Source organism: Pelodiscus sinensis, chromosome 2 (assembly GCF_052426305.1).
Source record: "Pelodiscus sinensis isolate ZL-2025 chromosome 2, ASM5242630v1, whole genome shotgun sequence".
In the NCBI taxonomy this organism is placed as follows: Eukaryota; Metazoa; Chordata; order Testudines; family Trionychidae; genus Pelodiscus; species Pelodiscus sinensis.
Window position 1 is genome coordinate 196888731 of NC_143053.1, and position 21857 is coordinate 196910587.

Genomic DNA, 21857 nt, shown 5'->3' on the forward strand with positions numbered 1-21857 from the left:
ACATTTACAGTATTAACATCGTTATACCAAAGCCCTGAATAATAGTTACATTGTTACACTGGTGAGATACAGCCTTCTTATTAGCCTATAGAAATCCTTTTTCTAGTTTCTTTATTCCCTCAGAAACAATCAATAACCTTTTATTTATATCCTGGGTTATGCTTAAACCCATAAATATAAATTGTAAATTAATTTCTAGTAATGAATGCCATAGTGTAATCGATCCCCTTTTAGCAGTTTATATGGAAATGAGAGGTTTTAAGTTTGTAGTTTTGTAGGATGATTAAGGGCATAGTTTAACTACTTTTTTAGTTTTAATAAAAAGTATGTATGTACTAGATACAGTACATGTAGTTTTCCATGGTTGTTGACTAGTTGCATAAAGTATGTAATCTGAAATACTTTGTCACTTGATATGTACTTTAGAGGTCCCCATGGTCACTTAGTTGTCACCAGTATGGAAAGCCAGTGTACTGACACAAAATATTAGAAGTGATGTAAATGGAATGATGATTTTAAAGGATTTTAAAACTTAGTTTAATTTCACACAAGATTTATTTTTTCCTTTCATTATTATGCCACATTCTATGCATAGTTTCCTATTATGAAAAAAAGTATTTTACTTATTTTTCTTTCTTTACCCTAGATGGTGAGTTTGTTGTTGTCTAGAGGTGCCAATATTAATGCATTTGACAAGAAAGACAGACGAGCTATACATTGGGGAGCATACATGGGTATGTATGCTTTTGGAATTGATTCTCTATGCATTAGGGAGAAAGACAGTCACTTAATTTTATTGAATTTTATATAATTTGATTTCTAGGCAAAAGCATTTAACCAGATTTCCTAGTGATTAGGACATGGCTACTCAACATGCGACACATGCCCGTTCGTTTGCCGCCCGTGGGTGGGAGCCAAAACAAAAAAGCAGTCTATATAATGGTCTTCTATTGAGCCGTGCTTTAATATTTAAATTCTTGGACTGTCATTGCTCATTAAAAGTGCTGTCATATGGGCGAAAATTGGGTAACTATTGCATTTTATTAATATCAGCACAACTGACTGAAATGGGGCTTGTGTGTTGTGTAGTCTTGCCTTAATCTTTATATTCATGCCCGTCAGTGTGAAAAGCTATTTGCATGTGTATGCAACCACACTTAAGTTGCAGCCCTCAGCATATGCGTTGGGTATCATTGTGGCCCTTGGGGCTTCCAAAGTTGAGTAGCCCTGGATTAGGAGGAAAGTATATATCTGGTGTAACATTTGGAATAGAACACAGCAATCTGTCTTTTTTTAATGAATGTTTCTTTGGTAGAATAAATGGCATGCTGATTTTAACAAATGAAAGGAAAACATTGTCCCCTAAACATTAGTATTTTTGGTTTAATGTGGATTCCTGATTGATAATTTTGTGCACTAAGGCCACATGATTACTAGGAGGAAAGAATGGGGTAAAAAGAAACTGATTATAGAGATAAATATAATTCTCCATCACTTAGTGGTGGTGGTCATAGAGCAGTGGTGGGCAATCACTGGCCCACAAGCCAGATGCATTTCACTGGGGTTGGCCCAATGCAGGCCGCTGGCACTTCATTTGCCTGTGCCACTGGAAGCTCCTGTTCACCACGGATCACTGTTCCCAGCCAATGGAAATGGCGCAAAATGGGACTCTGCTTCCTGCAGGTCCCGTTGGCCAGGAACAATGATCCATGGCCAACAGAAGCTGCAAGAGGCCACGCTCTTGGGAGGTGCAAGTAAATAAAGCGCTGGTAGCCCAACAGGGATGAACCCTGGTGAGCTGTGTCCAGCTTATTGTCCACATCTGTGTTAGTCATAGAAATATGGCTTGAAGAAACCTTGAAAAGTCATGGATCCAGGGCACTGTACTGAGCCAGGATCAAGGGAACTTAGACTTTCCCTGATGATGTCCAACCTGTATCTCTCTGAAGATATGGATTATACAACTTCCTTTGGATGCCTATTTTAGAATTAAACTACTACCCCTTATAGTTAGACATTTTTTCCTAATAACTATCCTGAATTTCCCTTGCTACAGATTAGGCCCATCATTTAATGGACATGGAGAAAAATTGATTACTGTCCTCTTTAGAGCAGCCCTTAACATATTTGAAGACACTTGCAAAGTTATCCCTCAGTTATTTTTCCTAAAGACTCATTTTTAACCTTTCATCATAGGTCCGGTTTTCTAAATCTTCTGCCGTTTTTCTTGCTCTCCTCTGAAATCTCTCCATTTTAGCCACCTTTTCCCTAAATGTGCACTTAAAATGAGACACACTAAACTGGCTGATGCCTCATCTGTGCCATGTAGAGCAGGACATTTGCCTCCTGTGTCTTATACAGGCCACTCCTGTTAATGTATCCCCAAAAGATATTAGCTGTTCATGCAACTACATCACATTGTCTCATTCAATTTATGTATTGTAATTTCCAGATCCTTTTTGAAAAGTTCCAGTGCCTTGTTAGTTATTTTCTGTTTTGTGTATGCACATTTTTTCCCTTGGGTGCAGCGCTTTGCACTTATATTTATTGAATTTCATTTTGTTGATTTGAGACCAATTTTCTATTTTGTCAAGATGAATTTGCATTTTAATTGTGCTTCATAAGTGCTTGCATTCCCTCCCAACTTGGCATTGTTCATCGATTTTATAAGCATGCTTTCCACTCCCATTATTCATATCATTAGTAAAAATATTGATACTACTGGACGTCCAACTGACCTCTGTGGGACCTTTAGTTTGACAGACAACCATTCAGAACTATTGTTTGAATAGTCTTTTAACCAGTTTTGTATCCACCTTATAGTAATTTAATCGAGACCACATTTCCCTTAATTTGGTTAGACGAATGTTATGTAGAAATCTGTCAACTGTCTTACTAAAACATGACGTTTTCTAGGGAAGTATCAGAACTTGACTCAAAAAGCAGGAATAATAGCCTTTAAGATAGCTGTATGGCTGGCTGGCTCCCTGCATGAGTTTTGTTTTATATATTAATAGAGAAATCGACCAAGAATAAGACTTAAAATTATTAGACTTCCACTTTTATTCCAGGGGCTCAGCCTCTTTGTCTCAATTGTTGTCTTGCCTCTGACAGTGAAGTTGTCCACAATGGATCGATTATCACATCAGAATGATATGGGTTTCCTTTATGTAGACTTCTTTCCATTAGCCCTTTCTATAGAACTTTGCTATTTATAATAATTATGGAAATTCTTTTCTTCAGCTTGTCTGCAGTGATGGTTCCTCACCTCCAAGCTTCATTCAAGAGGTGAAAAGATTAAAAGAAAAGCAGCTAAAGGCTGTTACTTCTGATATTATGACAGAAGTTTCTTAGCATTGGCTTAATAATTCATTTGCACTTCTAAATAAGTCACAGGCAGCTACTGATGCATTTTTCAGTAATTGTGTACTACAGGCAGAAAGACTTCTGAGAAAAACATATATTGAAAAACAAATGAAGAAAAACTTCATTGTACCCCCTTCTGACAACAAAAATGTCAATATTGCTTCAGGAAAGGGGACTGAAGCCTGAGCCCACCCAAGCCTTGCTGCCCCAGGTAGAGGAGCCGAAACCAAAGACCAAGGGCTTGATCCCCAGGCAGCGAGCCCATAACCTGAGGCATACTGCCCAGCCAAGTCTAAGACAGCCATGGCAACCCCCTTAAAATGGCATCACAACTCATTTTTGGGGTCACAACCTGCAGTTTAAGAACTATGGCAGAAAGATTTTTCCCTCCCCTCTTTCCTTATTTGTGGTTGTAGGAGAGGAACATGTTGGTGATTATACTGCTATCACCATGGAAAAAAAACTAATTCTTGGCACTGTTCCTAGTATCACAAGCTGTATTCCCTTGCTTGTCAGTCACACTATATGGAGGCAAGTGACCACTACTACTTTTTCTTAACTCCACTCTCATTGTACCTTAGTTTTCCTCCTCTTCTCAATGAAGCTAGAACTGTGGTATCAACCATATAAGGTACTGTTTGCTACTTCAGTTTTGCTTTTATCTGTGGAGTGTATTGTCAGGATAGTATTCCTGTCCAATAAATGAAACTCCTAAATTTGTATGGATGGACTGAGGAACAGTTGTTACATACTTTAATAAAGTATTTCCAGTATGCTTGGTGCTCAGGTCTATAAAGTGTTTTGTAGTTTACAAAGTAAAAAATGCATATTTGAAAAAAATACTTAGACATTCACCTTTAGATCACAATGGTTGTGTAAAAGTGAACTATTCACAAATATCTGGATTACTTATGATAGAAATTGCTTCATTTATACAAGTAAGAATATTAATAATCCACTTTGCAGAAATCTGTATTTTCAAGCCTGTTTTACATTTTTCATCTTTCATTTATGAAATCAAGGGAGTGGAACCATCAAATACTAGTTTAAAAATATTTTATCAAGCTGGGAAACCTATACTCAAATGCCAATGGGTAAAACAGAACAAGATCACACACTTTCTTCTCTAGGGGCGCCTTACGGCACCTAGAAAGTTGCTGACATTTGCTAGCAAATTAAGCAGTGTTAATACCATTTACTCATTGTTTGAAGCTATGCTGACATCAGACTTCAACTATTAATAATCACTTCAGCCAAGAGGTTGATGTGTGCAACTGTTATCCAGCATTCTTTGAGATTAATATGTAAGATTTGATTTACCCTGCCTGCAAAAGTAATTTTGAAGGAACAAAATTTAATGCTTGAGATGCCACAGCTCTGAATGGACAAGAATGATCAGGGGTTGTAATGAGGACATGCACGTTTTCATGTGTGACCACTCAGCTGGAAAAACAAATACTTACTGTTGTTCAGCTAAGCTACAATCTACCTACCAAGTTTAGTACATGCTACTTTTATAACTTGTAATAGGAGATTTTATGCCTCGAGCATATCACTTGTCTAAATTCCATTTTTAAAAGATTTGGGAACAGCAGAGCGGGAGGGATAAAATTAACTTTTTAATTGTTTAAAAGAGAATGGTGTGTGTGTGTGTGTGTGTGTGTGTGTGTGTGTGTATTAATGTACAGTGGACCTTATTCTCACTTAAGCTATTCTTGTACTAATGCTTATGTCAGCAAAAACTCTCCTAAGCAGCATAAAGTCTGGTCTACACCAGGACTTTAAGTTGAATTTAGCTGCATTAGATCAAATTTCTAAACAGTGTGTCTGCCCCACCAAGCCTGTTTGGTCAACTTTAAGGGCTGTTTAAGCCAATAACTCTACTCCTGCTTTCATGAGGAGTAACTGCTAAATTCAACCCTGTATGGTTAACTTTGTGGTAATGCAAACACAGTGCTTTGAAAGTCAACTATCTTGGCTTCCGAGAGGTGCCACACGGTGACCACTCTGTCCAGCAATTTCAATTCTACTGCTGTTCAGGTGAACAGGAGAAGTCCCGGGAAAATTTGAAGTTCATTTCCTGTGTCGTTAGCCTGGTGAGCAGACCTCAGAGCAGGTATTACACCTGAGCAGCACAATCGACCATAAGTTCTCAGATGAGCATCATCATGGAGCAAGCAGGAGATCCAGAACCTCATTGCTTCATCTGTTCTCTCAGAACTACAAACTAGCCAAAGAAATGCTGATCATAAAAAAAGCATGGAGGAGAAAGGATGCATCAGGAATGCCCACCAGCGCAAAGAGGAAAATAAAGAAACTGAGGCAGTCGCACTAAAAGACAAAGGAGGCAAAGAGACAGTCTGAAGTATCACTGCAAACATGCTGCTTCTATAAGCAACTGCCTGCGATCTTTGGGGGGTGACCAACCCGCTTCCCTAGCCAATTTGTGGATTCCTCCGAAGACAGTCCTCAGGCAGCCGTGGGCAGCAGCATGAAGGACAATGTGGATGAAGAGGAGGAGGAGGAGGAAGAGAATGGTCAGCAGGCAAGTGAAGTAATTGATGTCATTGAGAGCCAAGAAATTTTTGTAACCTTGGAGACAATCCCCTACGCCCAGGATGTCTCTGTCAGGCACTGATCCCAGGCAGGGCACTTCCGGTAAGTACACATTTTTTATCTTACTTAAAGTGGGTTAATGCAATGGGGCGTGATCTGTGGCAGCCATTAGGATTGCCAGGTGTCCGGTATTTTCGCCTCCTGTCGGGTGGTAACATTGAGAAAATACCGGATACCTAAAATGTCTGGTATTTTCTGGGGTTTTTTTCTCCCCTGGCCAGAAGGTGAAAATACTGGACACCTCGCAACCCTATGACACACTTGGCAACTGGACCCAGCCCCCAGCCTTCCCCCTGCCCCTCGGGCCTCTGACACCTCCAGCTCCCTGCCCCTGGACTCCCTGCTTACCTGGTTCTGCAGGGAAGCTGCATTCTGGCTTGATCAAGAAAACAAAATGGCTGCTGGAAAAAAAACGGGGGGAAACTGGGAAAGCTATAATTAGCTGATGCCTCTGCAGTAACTTCCTCTTGTTCATCCCTAGTGAAGCATGTCTTGAGCCTGTGCCCTGCCCTGCCACCATGCTCACCACTTGCTACTGTGGGAAGGGAAAGTTGCACTTGCCTGGCAAAGAGGGGTGCTGAACACGGGTGCTGCATGAACCCCTGCCCTGACTGCCACCATGCCCACACCTCCTGCAGGCTTATTTCCTCAGCCTGTCCCGTAGCATGTCTGCCATCAGAGTTCTGTAGTTCCCATAAGAACGCCGAGGTGTACCTACTGCATACTGGCCACTTCAAAGCATAACTGTGGTCTTCTACATAACACACATTCCATTGTCTTTAGACAGACCTTCCTTTTATTCTAATACATTGTCTTGTGTAAAACCTTATCGATCTCCTGTAAAGTTTGTCCTTCATTTTATGTTAGCGAAAATAGCAGTGAGCACTCCCTTGGTCCTGCCAGCTGTCCATCTGACACAAATCTACAGGTGAAAACAGACTAAGGATGACATGTTCAAGGAGCAAATGCAATCCTCCCATTTGGACAGGGAGTACTTAAGCAAGTGGAGGAATACTTTATGAGCAGATTATGAGAACAAGTATGTGTTCAGGGAACTGGAAATGAAGCACCAGGAGAGTGTCTTGTTGCCCTAGCAGATGTTATGAACTGCTTGGCAGCTTTTGAGGATGCCTACGTACACAGACACCCCACCCCCTCCGACCCTTGCAGCTCAACGTTCTCTTCTCAGCAAGTTCCATAGCCTCCTCTCCCAGGAACACGGAATTGGCAGTCAAGAGCAGCCTCAAAGACAACCCACAGGGATGTGTTGTGAAGCAGCAAAAGGCTATCCTCGTAATTGTGATCTCCACTCCACCCAAAAAAAAGCTGGACTCCTGGACTCCTTTTCTATTGCTGCTGTGTTCCCTAAATAAAAATGCGTGATTTCTGAACCCCAGTCTCTTTATTGCTTGTGTTCAAAGGGGGAGCGGGAGGTTGCAGGCAAACACACTGAATACAGGGGCAACTCCTTGAGAGCAACATGGTTGACTCTCAAAACTGGCCATTCATAAAGCTGTCTTTCAAAGCCTCCCTGATTTGCACTGCCCCTCACTGAGCTCTCCTTATTGCCAGGGTTTCTGGCTGATCAAAATCTCTGGCTAGGCACTGTGCCTCACCCTCTCCCCACTCCCCGACAGATACATTTCCCCTTTATGCTTGCTATTATTATGGACCACTCCATAGTCTGCCATCACAATGGGAATGTTGCATTTGCTGAGATCTAACCTAGGCATTTGACTGTGGAACCTTCCATTTGGCATTTAAAAGAACATTTTATCACCATTCTGCACTTGCTAAGCTTGTAGTTGCTCTTTACTGCAGGCCAGGCTGCCTGTGTACAGCTTCATGAACCACTGGAGCAAGGGGTAGGCTGGGTCGCCAAGGATCACTATTGGCATTTCAATGTCTCCGATGGTAATTTTCCAGTCTGCAAAAAAAATTCTAGCTTGCAGCTTTCTGAAGAGGCAGGATTCCTAATAATGTGCACATCATGCACCTTTCCCAACCATTCAACATTGATGTTGGTGAAACGGCTCTTGTGACCCATTAACCCCCGCGGCATGATCAATAAGTACCCCTTGCTGTTTATGTACTCCTTGGCAAAGTGGTCAGTGGCCAAGATGGGGATGTGCATTCCATCTATCACCCCACCACAGTTAGGAAACCCTATCGTGGCAAAGCCCTCCTGTATGTCATTCACATAGTCATACCCTTCTGCTACAGAGGATAATGGATTGCCTTAAACACTAGTATAACAGCAGCCCCCACTGTAGATTTTCAGTTGATTCCCAACTGACAGGTAGCTGTCTGGTGTTGCAAGCTTCCACAAGACAATTGCCATGCTCTTCTCCACTGTAAGAGGGGTCTCATTCTGGTAGTATTGTGCTTCAGGATGGCGGAAAAGCAATTTGCAAACTTCCATGGAAGTGGCCTTATGCATACAGAAGTTTTGCAGCTGCTGCTGATCATGCCATACCTGCATCACAATGCAGTCCCACTTACCTGTGCTTGTCTGACAGCACCAGAACCAGCATTCCATTGTGCCCAGAAATGCCGGTGGTATGTGCCGGTCACTCAACTCAAGTGCTTTGCAGAATAGTATGTTCATGGCCTCCGAAGACTCATCCTTGTATCTATGGACCCTGGATAGACTCTAGATATACTCTAGCATTAGGCACACCATGATTAATATCATTATCATAATGCTTTGATGCCCAATGGAATACAGGATGAGTCCCAGGCTTACGCTGCTATGGAATCTGTGCAGATAACCAAAGGAAAAAAGGGTGCAAAAAGACTGTTTGCTGGAGGAAAGGGGGGAAAGCAGTGCATTATTGGACGCTCATAACGCATACTCAAAAGCACCTGCTACACAGTTCTGTTCCTGGTGTGCACTGAGAGCATAACCCAGAATGCAAAGGATGCAGGCATTGTGGGATAGCTACCCACAGTGCATCACTGTTAAAATCAATGTTAGTCACCCTACTGAAGATGCACTACTTCAAGCTACATTGAATTCTTACACACAAAGGGACACGCACTTTTGACTTACAATTTGGGTGCTAAAAATTAACCTTAATAATTTCAACCTTGTCTCATAGTGTAGACATGGCTAAGTTACTGTGTCATAGATGCAGTCATAAAAATCTTACTCCAGGTGTAGACAGCACTATGTCAGTGGGAGAGCTTTTCTCATTATAATAGCAACCGCCTCTTGGGGAGATGGATTGCCTATACCAATGTGAGAAGCTGTTCTGTCAGCCTAGGTGGAGTGTTCACAAAAGCGCTACAGCAGATTTATTAGTGCTGCTGTGTTTCTGCAGCCTTTTAAGCATAGACAATGCCTTATTTTCAAAAATGTTGACTTTTAGTGGGGCAGGCTTTTGAAAATAGACCTTGGGTTTCTAAATTGCTTAGATTATTTTTTGAGAACTTTATCCAATCTGTAAGGGAAAAATATTTTTTTATGTTGCAAAGTCTAGAAATGTTTTCTTAAAAAGAGACTTCTCTTTCTGCTTGTTTCTGCTTTAGAAATTTCAGAAATATGAATTCTCTTCACGATTCATGCCGGAGGCCTTAAGAAATTAAATGGGAATTTTCTCAGTCTTCAGTTGAAGCAAGGTTCTGAGTGTTTCTTACAAATCTTTAACAGACATTTCAGATAAATGGGTATTAAATCAGAAAAGCAAACATTTAAAATGGCTTACTAAAATCCCTTCCCCTGTCAGTTGGATTTGAGAACTAAGGGACTGACAAGGTGTTAAGTTTTCCAAAAATTCCTTCAGCAAAAACAGAAGATAAGATCTGCTCTCTTTCGTATAAAACAAAAATAAAGGAAAGAGAATGAGTAGGAGGAAACACATGGAGAACATACTTCAGACTGACTCTGTAAATCATAAGGAAATGAGGGAAGGAAAGAATATAGTTCTCAGATGTTTTCACCTTTAAAAGTTGATCAAGTGCAGATTATTTCTGTGTGAACCAGAGCACAATTGATAAATAATATTAAGACATAACTTGTTTTATTTTTCTTTTATTTGACCAGGTCACATTGAAGTTGTTAAATTACTTGTGACTCAAGGAGCTGAAGTGACATGCAAAGACAAGAAATCATATACACCTCTCCATGCTGCAGCATCCAGTGGAATGATCAGTGTAGTCAAATATCTTCTAGATCTTGGAGTTGATGTAAGTAAATATGTAGGCAAAGACAAATGATCTGAGAAAAATGGAATCTGCTGACTATTACTGATCAGGTAATGGTGCAGAAAATGCTCCTTTCTTCATGATAAAAAATAATGGTAGTAAGAGCATTTCACATGGTCTTCACTCTTTTATTTATTGGTTAAAGAACTTCATTCCCTAGACTCAAGTTTCTTCAATAGATTTTTCACCTAAAAGAAAACTTGTCCTTAAATGGTTCTTTTCCTCCTGGAAAATAACGAATTGATCCTATGTTTAAGACACTGAACTGGGGCTAGCTCTTACATAGCTCCTTCTGAGACCTTGAGGAAGTCCTTTACTCTCTTGTTTGTTATTCATCTTTAGAAGTGGGAAAAAAACTTCCTTACAGCATTAACAATTGTGAGGTACTCTGATATTATAGTATTATGTACTTAGTTATAAAAGTATATTAACAAAAAATATATAGTATTTTTGAGATCACTGTAATAAATTTATTTTTATGAAATATAATCCTACTAGAGTTTGTCAGCCCACAGTCTTGCACAGAGTGGCCATTGCTTCTGAAATTGTATCTTGAAATCTAGGATTTTTTTTTTATAATGTAACATAGAGCTCAATATCTTAGGGACTGAGAGAAATATTTCCAAACCTGGATGCTTAAAAATGGGCACCTAAATCAGTTACAGGACTTGTTCTGGTCAATATCTTCATCAACAATTTAGATAATTGCATAGAGTGTATGCTTGTAAAGTTTGCAGATGATACCAAGCTGAGAAGGGTTGCATGTGCTTTGGAGGATAGTAATAATTCAAAATGTTCTGGACAGACTGGAGAAATGGTCTGAGGTAAATAGGATGAAATTAAATAAGGACAATTGCTAAGTACTCCACTTAGGGAGGAGCAATAAGTTTCACACATACAAAATGGGAAGTGACTGTCTAGGAAGGAGTACTGTAGAAAGGGATCTAAGGATCATAGTGGACCACAAGCTAAATAAGTCAACAGTGCAACACTGAGGGCGGGGGGGGGGGGGGGGGGGGCGGGAAGCAAACCTCATTCTGGGATGCATTAACACGGGAGTTGGCAAGCTAAAGCTCGGGAGCCAAAAATGGCTTACTGGGAAATCAGGTATGGCTCTTTCGGAGACCCAGCTCAACGCCCCCACCCCCAGCTCGCATTGGTGCTACAGACTTACGGAACCCCTCAAGATTGGAATGCCAGCACTGCCTTCCTATGGGGGTGGGAGGAGGGAGCCATGAGTCTGCCCGATGGATCTGGTGAGTGGGAAAGAAGAGGAGCCAAAAATGGCTCTGTACACTGCCATTTCCTTTTCTGGCTGGGGGGCGGGGTGGGGACGGCATCACAGGGACACACCTCCTGTAGGTGAATGGGAGCAGTGGGAGGCCATATCCCACCCCTCTCATTCACCTTCACCAGCCAGACACACTGCCCTCATCTGCTTTTTTTTTCTGAAGGGGTTGGGATTTTCTCACTTGTGTGGTTTTTCTGTGGGCCAGTGGTCCCTAACCCAAAAAAGGTTCTCCACCTCTGTCATAATTAAAGAAAACATTGAAACCTTTTGTGTTGGACATAAATTAATATTTTACTTTATTTAAAATGAAGCTTGATAAACTAACATGAAAAAAATAACTAATGAGAATTAAAATGCTTAATCTGTTTAATAATTTAAATTAAACCATTCTCCCTAGCACATTTTGTACTAGCAAAATGTGTGTAATTATGTAATTAACAGAGAGTTTCCATTAGCAACTGGTAGTTCAGGGAAAGGTTTGCATTGACCCAGGTAGTCCATGGGGCGTATGATGGAGAGACCCCTCCCCCAGGAGAGTGGCACAGCCTAGGGCAGGAGGGTTAAATCTTATCTCACCACTTCGGAAAGGCTGCTGACCCCTGGGTTGGACATTAGGATAAACTTCCTGTCATGGTGGCTAAGCACTGGAATAAATTGCCTAGGGAAGTTGTGGAATCTCCATCATTGGAGTTATTTAAAAGCAGGTAAGACAGACAGCTGTCAGGGATGATCTAGATGGTTGTTGGTCCTGCTGTGAGGACAGGGGACTGGACTTGATGACCTTTTGAGGTCCCTTCCTGTTCTGGTATCCTATGATTCTATTATCTTAATATGTGGCCTGATTTTCAGAAGTACTTGGCACCCAAAATCCCTTTTAAATTCAGTAGGGCTCTCAGACATTCAGTACTATGGCACAACAAACCACTGATTTAGTTGCCTAAATCTAGGAATCTAAATCTCCATATTTAATTATGCTTGGGATTCTGCACCTCACAATTTAAAAATTCTGTGCACAATATTTTAAAATTCTGCAAAACTTGACTTATTTGTCAAAATAGCACAATGTCATCACACTAGTTTCATTTATTTTGGAAATTCATTTCAGAATAGTATTTCTGAAATATTGGGCTCCCACCATTAGCCTTTGGTAGCGGGGGCTCCAGCTGTCTCAAATTCTGCATGAAAAAATAAAATTGTACAGAATATTAATTCTGTGCAAATTCTTCATTGTGCAGAATTCCAGCAGGAGTACAAAATTTAGTTATAAGTCTCTAATATTCATTTTGGGATAGCAGTTCTTCTATTCAAGTATTCAAGCCACCTCTATGAGGTGCTTTTTTCCCATTAAAACAGATCTGCAAAAAGAATTCACAAAGCTTAAAAGAACATTCCTCACCTATAACTGGAGATATTAGAGCATTATACTTCTGCCGATCAACAGTCTCACACTTTTGCTTCCTTGTTTTATTATTATGCATTTGGAACTGGCAGTAGGGAATAGAGCTGGTAGAGTCATTTACCTATCAGTAATGTGATAATTTTTTAACTCTGTATTCACTTAATTCCAAAATGGGGGCACTGGAGCCTGTATATTAATCTTTATCTCAATCTAGCACAGCCAGCAGCTTCAGCCACTTTTGCAATTGTCTGTAGCTCAAAGAACAAATTGATGGTAGCCATTAGCACCTTCCGACATAATGCGTGGAATATGGGCATTCACAGAGCCCTAGCATGGGGGAGGAATTAGTGGACTTGGGTCAGGCACACAAATCTTGGTGGGGTTGGTGGAGAATGAATGAACCTGGCAATGAGGAGACTGAGGGACCTCGGTATGGGAGAAAAGTGGTTAGAGAGCCACACACAGCTAGCATGTGGCAGAAGAGTAAATGGGACAAAGAGAGCGCAGGGAGTCTTGCATGAGGTCAGGATTGTGAGACTCTGGTATGGAAAGAAAGCACACACTGCCTCTGTCATGAGAGGGTAGGTTTCAGGAAGCCCATAAAATAGAAGGGGATGTGAGTGTGGCATACAGGCATCTTGAGAATTTGGAATATAAGGAGCTTCTGTTGAATGCAATGAGGTGTACCTATAGAAGCAAGAAAATGTGTGACCCTCTAGTATACAATCTTGATTTTCAGATCAAGGGAAGGATATGTACTTGCCCCCAATATGCTTGCAGTCAAGGTACATAGTCACAACACCATGGATCTGCAATGGTAATACATTTGCAGAATTCTGTTTTAGAAGTGGTGGAATACCACCTTTTCACACAATTAAACTGCTTGGTAGTGTTTATCTTCTCTCTCAGAGGTTAAAAAGTATTTCGTCTGAGAGTGTTTTGGTGAAGGAAATCCACTCCAGAACATATTTAATAAATTGTTCTGTGTTGTTCCAGAATGCAATGAAGACATCCTTCATAACAAAAGGATATTCTGTTGTACTTAGTTAAATACTGTTTCATGGTATCATAACAGAAGTGTGGTAACATTTCACAGTAGCTTAACAAATTTTATTGTATTTCTCTATTAGATGAATGAACCAAATGCCTATGGAAATACACCTCTTCATGTAGCTTGCTACAATGGACAAGATGTTGTAGTAAATGAACTTATAGACTGTGGTGCTAATGTAAATCAGATGAATGAGAAAGGTTTTACACCTTTGCACTTTGCTGCTGCATCAACCCATGGAGCATTATGTTTAGAACTTTTGGTCTGTAATGGAGCAGATGTAAATATGAAGGTAAGGAAATTAATTTAAAAGTGGATTCAAAAAGTTATAACATACCCATGCATCTATGTGTAATATATCAGATACAATATTTTACACTTTTTATGTATATTTAACAGTTTTATAAATGCTGGGTGCAAAGCAGGGTTTAGGGTGGAGGCTGACAGGTTGTGACCCTCCATGTAATAACCTTGTGCTTCAGTTGAGAATCCCTGAGCTTATGGGTTCTGTCATTTACTCATCTATAGTCCTTGCCCCCAAAGACCTTATAGTCCAGTTTAAGGTGAAATGCAACTATTGGGTATACAATCTGAAGGAATAAGAGAGGAAAGATGAAGGAGACAATGAAAGAATATGCATTTAGTTGGGTCAACCAAATAAGATAAATGTCAGAAATCCGTATTGGCAGTTATCTGTTAGAAGTATCCCATGTGCATCACAGAAAAGTGGGATTTGAGGAGAAATTTTAAAGTGGTTGGTAGCTATTCCTTAGTGTTTCAAAAATAAGAAACAGCGTGAAAGAAATCACAAAAGTGTGTGTGGAAGGAATATAACCAGGTGAATCAGTAGTAGTGAAGTGAAGGGCAACAGAAGGTTCTAGAAGCAAAAAGTACAGAGGTGGTGAGTTGTGAAGGGCCTTAAAATGAAGGAACAAAAACTTGTAATTGATAGTGGAAATCTAGCCAGTAGACGGCCTCAGAGAGGTGGCTGACATGGTCTGCATATTAGTGGCCACAAATGGACAAGGAGAAAAAAATGTGCTTATGGTCATTATTCTATAGCTATAGCACTTGCCATATGCCCCACTTCTGTTGCAGAATTGAATATTTCCGCTGACTTGCAAAATATCAATGTCTGACCCTTAAGGTTGCAAAAATAAGTTTGAATGTAGATAAATGCTGTGCGGTTTTCCTAAGTCTGCAAACTAAAAGCCTGGAACAACTAGAAGGGAGAGGGGAGAACTGCCCTATTTTGGCATGAGATTCACTCGAGTGTCCTTGTAACATTCAGGTAATGTGCTTATCCATCATTGTTATTATCAGGACTCGACAAATGCACTTGCCCATGGCGAGTAGTTTTTATCAGCTGGTGAGTGCAGGGGTGGACTAGTCCGGAGGGCGGTTGTGACGGGCTGGCCAAAGCCCTCACTACGGGCGGCATGGCCCCATCCAATCCGCTGGGCGGAGGAGTGGAGCGCTGCCGGGAAGGGGGAAGCGCAGTGATTCTCAGCGCTGGGCTGCCTGCGAGCATCTCTGGCGCGAGGAGGCGGGGCATGAGCCGGATGGCGGCAGATGCCAGGATGCTGGCGTGACATGGCCTCGCTGATCTTAAAGGGCCGCGGCAGCTCAGCTCTGGCTGCGTGGCCCTGGGAGCTGGCTGTGGCGCAGCCAGGCCCCGCCCTGCTGGCTCCAGTCCTGCCATGGCCCCAACCCCCTCGCCAGTGAGAGACCGCTCCCGGCCAACCACCCGGCTCGCTTCACCCGCCCCACGCCACTTTGTTGCCACGCCGCCTGTTCCCCACACCACCTCTGTACCCCAGACTCCCTGCTCTCCCTCTTCCCTGCGATTCTCTGGCTCTGCGCCGCCCTTGCACCCTGCTCCCCTCCGATCCCGGCCCCCTAGCTCTGTGCTGCCCATTCTCTGCACTGCCCCTAGACCCTGATACCTCTGCCCCTCCCATTCCCCATGTCTCCCCTGCACCCTGCGTCCCTCTGGCTCTGTGCCTCCCGTTCCCCGCACCACCCCTGTAACCTCCCCCTACTGTTCTCTGCACCCCTCTGGCTCTGTGCTGTCCCTGCACCCTGTTTCCCCTGTGGATCGGGAGTGAGGGGTGCTTGTCCGTAGGGAGGGGCTGGACAGGCCAGTGAAAAGGCTTCTGTGACCTAGCAGTGAGTGAAAGGGGGGAGTTCACTTGAAGTGTCTTTGCCTTTATGGAAAAAAACAAATAAAAATGCTATTTGCAATTAATAGGGCTAGAATGCTGGTACAAAAATGAAAACAAACAACAACAACAAAAATTGCAAATGCAAACACGTGTAAAAGACAACAAAAAAAGGGGAGGGGGGAAATGTTTTGGTTGGGGCAGTAAAAAACCTAGAGCTGGCCCTGGGGGAGGGGAAGGGACTGGGCTGGGCTGTGGGGAGGGGAAGGGAAAAATATGGGGGAGGGGAGGAGGTCAGGAGAAGAAGAAAGGGGAAGGCACCAAGGAACAGGGGTGTAGGAGAGACAAATGCCAGAGGGCCAAGTGCAGACAATGAAGTAAAGGGCAGGAGGGGAGGTATCAGTGGGAGAGGAGACAGGGTGATGCTGGGAGAGGAGAGAGTAAGGGCACTGGGGGCTAAAGGGGGAGGGGGAGGTGCTGGGAGAAGGCTAGGAAGAAGGGGTGGGCATGAGGAAGGTGGGGATGGAGCAAGTCATGTATGAGGGCACAGGGGCATAAGGGGAACGGGGGCAGAGGGTGGTGAGCGGGTGGGCATCAGGGAAAAAGAGAGCAAAGGGGGTATGAGCAGTGAGGGAAGGCGGAGGCACCAGGAGGGGGCAGATGGCAGGGGATTCTGGGGGTGAAGCAGAAGGGCAGACGCCTGTAGGGGAGGGACTAGCACCAGAGGAAAGAGGCAGGGCAGGTGTGTAGAGGGAGGTGTTAGGAGAGGGGATGAGGAGGGGTAGCTCTCATGATCAGAGCGGGGCTACTGGAGGAGTGGGCACAGGGGGGAGAGAAGGACTGGTGGAGGGGGGCAGGTCTCAGGAAGGCTGAGGGCAGTGAGAAGGGCAGGAGTCAGGACAGCAGGAGAGGGTGAAGGGTTGGGGGGCAGCAGGCACCAGGGGAGCTGATGGAGCAAGGGGAGGCGACATGGCAGCAGAGGGAAAAGGTAGAGGTTTATAAGATATTTATTAATAACTTGGGTGATATTTATTAATAACTTATTAGTAATTACTGTTCTTATTAGGAATTTATGCTATTAAAAAACACTTTTTGGGGGGAGGGTGGTGAGTCCCTTTTTTGTCTGGCGAGTAGGGTTTTCCAGAGTTTGTCAAGCCCTGGTTATTATATATGCCTGCTATTGATATAGAGACACGGGAGAATTGGTTTCTTTTATGGAACTAAGATTCCAAAATCTTTTTGCTACAAATAAAAATCTGGTTGTTTCTGCTCCTTCCCGCAAATGGTAGGAACTGAAGAAATACATCTGCCAAAAGCAGCAACTGTCTCCTAGCCACCAAAATCCCATACGGCCTCCCGTGACATTGCAGATGCCAAAAGTGTAATTGGTTCCATTCCTAGCTACCAAAATGCCTACCATGAGGAGAGGAGGTTCAGTGGAGCAGCATGAAGTAGCTTGTTGATAGATAAGTTAGAGCTTTGCAGTTAGTTACAGGCTCTGGTGGGGGGGGGGGGGGGAGGCAGTCTGGTCCACACAAGTTTACAGATTGATTTAAAATAAATAAGGTTAACCAGAGCATAAAAATAAATGTATAAATTATAATAAAATTAATTGATTTTTTTAATATAAATCCAGTCTCAAATTGATGTAATTATAAACCACATTAAATAAAAAATGCCTCATAGACTTTATATAATAATTTGGGAAGCCAGTAGATCTTGGTTAGCGATCATCTACAAGAACAAGGTGACATTCTCAATCTCAAAGCCAACTGATATTTATATTCCAGACAAATGGGTGATATAGGAAGGGTCAGATCATTCCTAGGTTCAAACCTTCAATGTCCTCGTTTCTCATGCAGTTGTAAAAAGCATAGTTGTAAATAATTTTAGGAGTTTTAACTGTGGCTTTACTACAGGCAGTCCCCGAGTTACGTACAAGATAGGGACTGTAGGTTTGTTCTTAAGTTGAATTTGTATGCAAGTCGGAACTGGTACATATTGTAGGGGAAACTCTAGCCAAACATTTCTCCAGAGCGCAGTTTTATTCTCCCACACCTCACTTCCCTCAGTCCTTTATTCTCAAGCTGAGGTGTCTGCTGAGAAAAACCACTCCGCGTCTCCCTGGACTGCTGGGGGGCCGGGGGGGGAGGGGCGCTAGCTTCGCGTCTCCCTGGTCTGCTGGGGGGAAGCAGGTAGTGTGGGGTTGCCTCACCCCGTTTGTAAGTAGGGATCCGATGTAAGTCGGATCCATGTAACCCGGGGACTGCCTGTAGTTTTATTTCCTTCCTGATTTTAGTAATTAAAAATGTTAACATTAGATTGGAGTAGACCTCTCTACTGCCTTGTATTCTGTGCAAATCCTGGATTATGCCCAGAGCTCCAGGCTTCAGATTTGCTTGCAATCCTCCTCAGTCAGCCATGACCACCAATGCTGCTTCTACTGCTTGGGAGAAGTCACATTGTGACTAGGTGCAGTATATGCTGATTCTTTTTCAGCTGTGCCTGAGAAGGTCATCTCCATATGCATCTCATAGACATAGCTTTAAGGACCACCTGAGAGAAGCTAATTCAGCAAGGAGAGTGCCTACCCTTACTATGTCCATCTACAGTGCCAGTGGAACCACCACTGATGACCTGATAGACGGGCTTTTTTGGGAGATTAGGAAGCAATCCCATAAGCATGAGATTAAACCCTCCTTAAATCCAAGAAAACCAATATGCCCTCCACCAGGTTGACCCAATAGGATAGAATTAATTCCAAGTCCCATAGTCACAAGAAGACAACCAATAAACTATGGGATTTAGCAGTTTTGAGCAATGAACTGTTGGTACTACCATCTCCAGTACCTCAAAAACACAACTCTCTTCTGTGCTAGTGAAGACTTCTACATCTGCAGACAAGTAGGAAAGTGGTCTCTTTCTTTAGTGTACAGTTCAGGATAGCCAATTATCAAACAAATACAATTTCCTGAGTTCCACTGAATTTGATGAATTTGCTAATACTCTGCCAGAAAAAGATTGTGCCTGCTTCCAAGCCCTTGTCAAGAAAGAGAAACTCATTTCTGGAACTGCCCTCTGTCCAGTCTGCAGTGTAGACACTGATACCTCCTCCAGAATCATGGCTATGGCAGCTGTGATGCAGAGGGAGTCCTGGCTTTCCACTTACTGTTTTCCTAGAGAAACCACAACACCATCAAGGACCTCCCATTTGATATCTCTTCAACCAGAAGACAGATGAGTCACTACCTACACCAAGGATTCCAGGGCTATCCATCTCTCATTGGACATCCATACTCCTCCTGTAAAGCAGAAGTTTCACTGTCTATTATCCACTCATCGGTACAGGTCTCCCCAGTTTTACCCGTAGGGTAACCACCTTGCAGATTGCAAAAAGTGCAGAACCTCCTAACATCTTACGACCCTCTCATTCCCTTTTTGTGGAGGAGGGTCATTTAGAACCCTTCTTTCCTTTCTTGTAGTGTGATAACAATGGGCAAATGGGTGCTGAATGCTTTCTGCTGTGACTAGATGATTGAGTTTGTACTGCTAATTCCTTTGAAAACTCCGGTGATGGGTTTGACCACAGAGGCCCCCTTGGGGTTGTCACCTAGTGTGCTGGTCATGCCACTTAGCCCACCTACCTGCCCTTTTGGGCTTCCCACAACTCTGACCTGCTGGTCCAGAGACTCTGGTCTTCCCCAGTACAGAGTTGGGGAAACAACGCCCCAAAAGATCAACACAGAGGCTGAATTGGCCCATTTATAAGGCCATTAACAGCACCCAGGAACACAGCCCTAAAGAGGACCAAAACCTAATCCACCTTGCTCTGTAAAAAAGTTTTACTTAGAGACAGCTTATAAGTTCATGCTCTTTATCAATGAGAGAGATGCACAGTGGGAAGAGGACTGCTCTTCCCTCCCCCAAGATAACATTTACACTGGATTTGATAATCAGAATATTTTTATTAAGTATAAAAATGGGATTTACATGATTGCAAGAGAAACATACATCAAAGTAAGTTACGAAGTCAAAATAAACAAATGCCACGTAGGAGTATATTATGGGATCTATAACGGAAACCACTAATTGTATTTGAATGGGTATCAGCTGCATTTTAAAAAAGGGGGAGTCTCAGCAGTCTGAGTATACTTGATGTATCTAATTTTAAATGAAATCAGATTTAGGCATTGTTGGTAGTTGGAGGGTTGATAACACCTGGTGTTCCAGACTACTTTCTGCAGTGTAATAATAATGGCTTCTCCTAGAGGATTTTTTTGTGTGCTTTGGTAGGGGGGGTGAGGGTGGGGGCGAATAAGTATTTGTATAGACAAATATTGCTAGATAGTATATTATACAAGAGACCTGTGTTTTAATATTATCTCACTTCATTGAGTTTCAATGAATGCAACAAAATAACCATTGGCCTTTAGGTATTTTGCCATGGGCTATAATCAGTTCTCGTAAGTGAGGCTAGGCTTGATCAGTACTTAGATGGAAGACTGTCAAGGAAGAAAGGAAATATTTGAAAAGTTAATATTTTTTGTGCAGTGGACTGAACCTGCTGTTCATTGCCTGAGGAATTTGTTCCTGTAGTTCTGAGTGTATTCCTTCCCAAATTTATTTTAGAATACTTTTTAAAAAAAACTCATTAATGAAATTATATATTCCTGAAATCTTCTTAATTGCACACCATCAAATATCTAGTGGGGCAGTTCCTACAGCAAGTTTTAGTCTGTTCCCTTGCTGTTCATTCTATTTTATGCAGTTAAGTAACACGTGTATGTGCACTAAGGGAATAGAAAATGGTCTAGTTTTTATATGGTAATATGATGGTTGCAAATTAGTGTCACACACAAATACTACTAGTTAATGTAACTTTTTTGTGCATTTACATTTTTCACTCACCTGTAATTAGCTAACTGTGGACTAAATTTCATTGGAGAGACATTTATGCTACATTGAGAGAGTGCTATTAAAAACTAGAATCCTCTGCTGTGTTAAAGTTGACCTCATCAAAGGGTACATTTTTGGGCGAGTGGTTAATTGTACTTTTCATGAGTGTCAAATGTATAGTACTCTCAGTAGTCTTAAAGGATTACTCGTGGTTTGTGATTTGTGAGTTTTGTTTTAAAGTAACATCACAGAAACAGATGAACATTTTAATATCAGTCTTACAATATATTTGGTAATATTTTATGTTAAGGTTCCCTTATTCAGTCTGAATACAAGTCAGTTCTTTTAAAAAAGCTTTATTTTGGGGAGGGGGAGTTGGAGTTAGGGAAGAAGTGGATGTAGTGCTTGGTGCTAAGATTGTCTGCTGCCACTATCTTCTTAATTGTTCTAACAGCATAATTCTGAGTACATGTAGATCGTGGAATTAGTTGTCAGAGTCAAAGCAGGGATTAACAAGAACAGGATAACTGCAGTATTCAGTAACCTGTAGTGTCATTCTGGTTTGTGACAGCTGCTGGTAGTAATATAGTAGAGTGGAGAGGGAATTGAAAGGGTTGGTGGAAAAAGATCACTTCTCCATGGTAATATTGATAGATAAATGTAGCTAGCTATTGGTAGTTTTTATTTAATTTTATTTTTGTTTGCTTGTTTTTATTTCCAGAGTAAAGATGGGAAAACACCATTGCATATGACAGCAATCCATGGCAGATTTTCAAGATCACAAACCATCATCCAAAATGGTAAAAAAGAAAAAAGTATTATTTATATGTATGTGTATATATATATGTATATTGTAATGTTAATGACATT

At 42.0% G+C, this 21857-nt stretch overlaps 1 protein-coding gene across 9 annotated transcripts in view; it reads left to right on the top strand.

The window, feature by feature from the left end:
- Positions 1-21857, top strand: part of ANKRD28 (ankyrin repeat domain 28) — a 243318-nt gene that overhangs the window by 165133 nt on the left and 56328 nt on the right. For all 9 annotated transcript variants that reach the window (XM_075922126.2, XM_075922123.2, XM_075922124.2 and 6 more), the window contains 4 exons: positions 647-734; positions 10028-10170; positions 14009-14221; positions 21709-21787. In XM_075922126.2, the coding sequence (XP_075778241.2) occupies positions 647-734; positions 10028-10170; positions 14009-14221; positions 21709-21787 (523 nt within the window). The remainder of the gene's footprint in view (positions 1-646; positions 735-10027; positions 10171-14008; positions 14222-21708; positions 21788-21857) is intronic.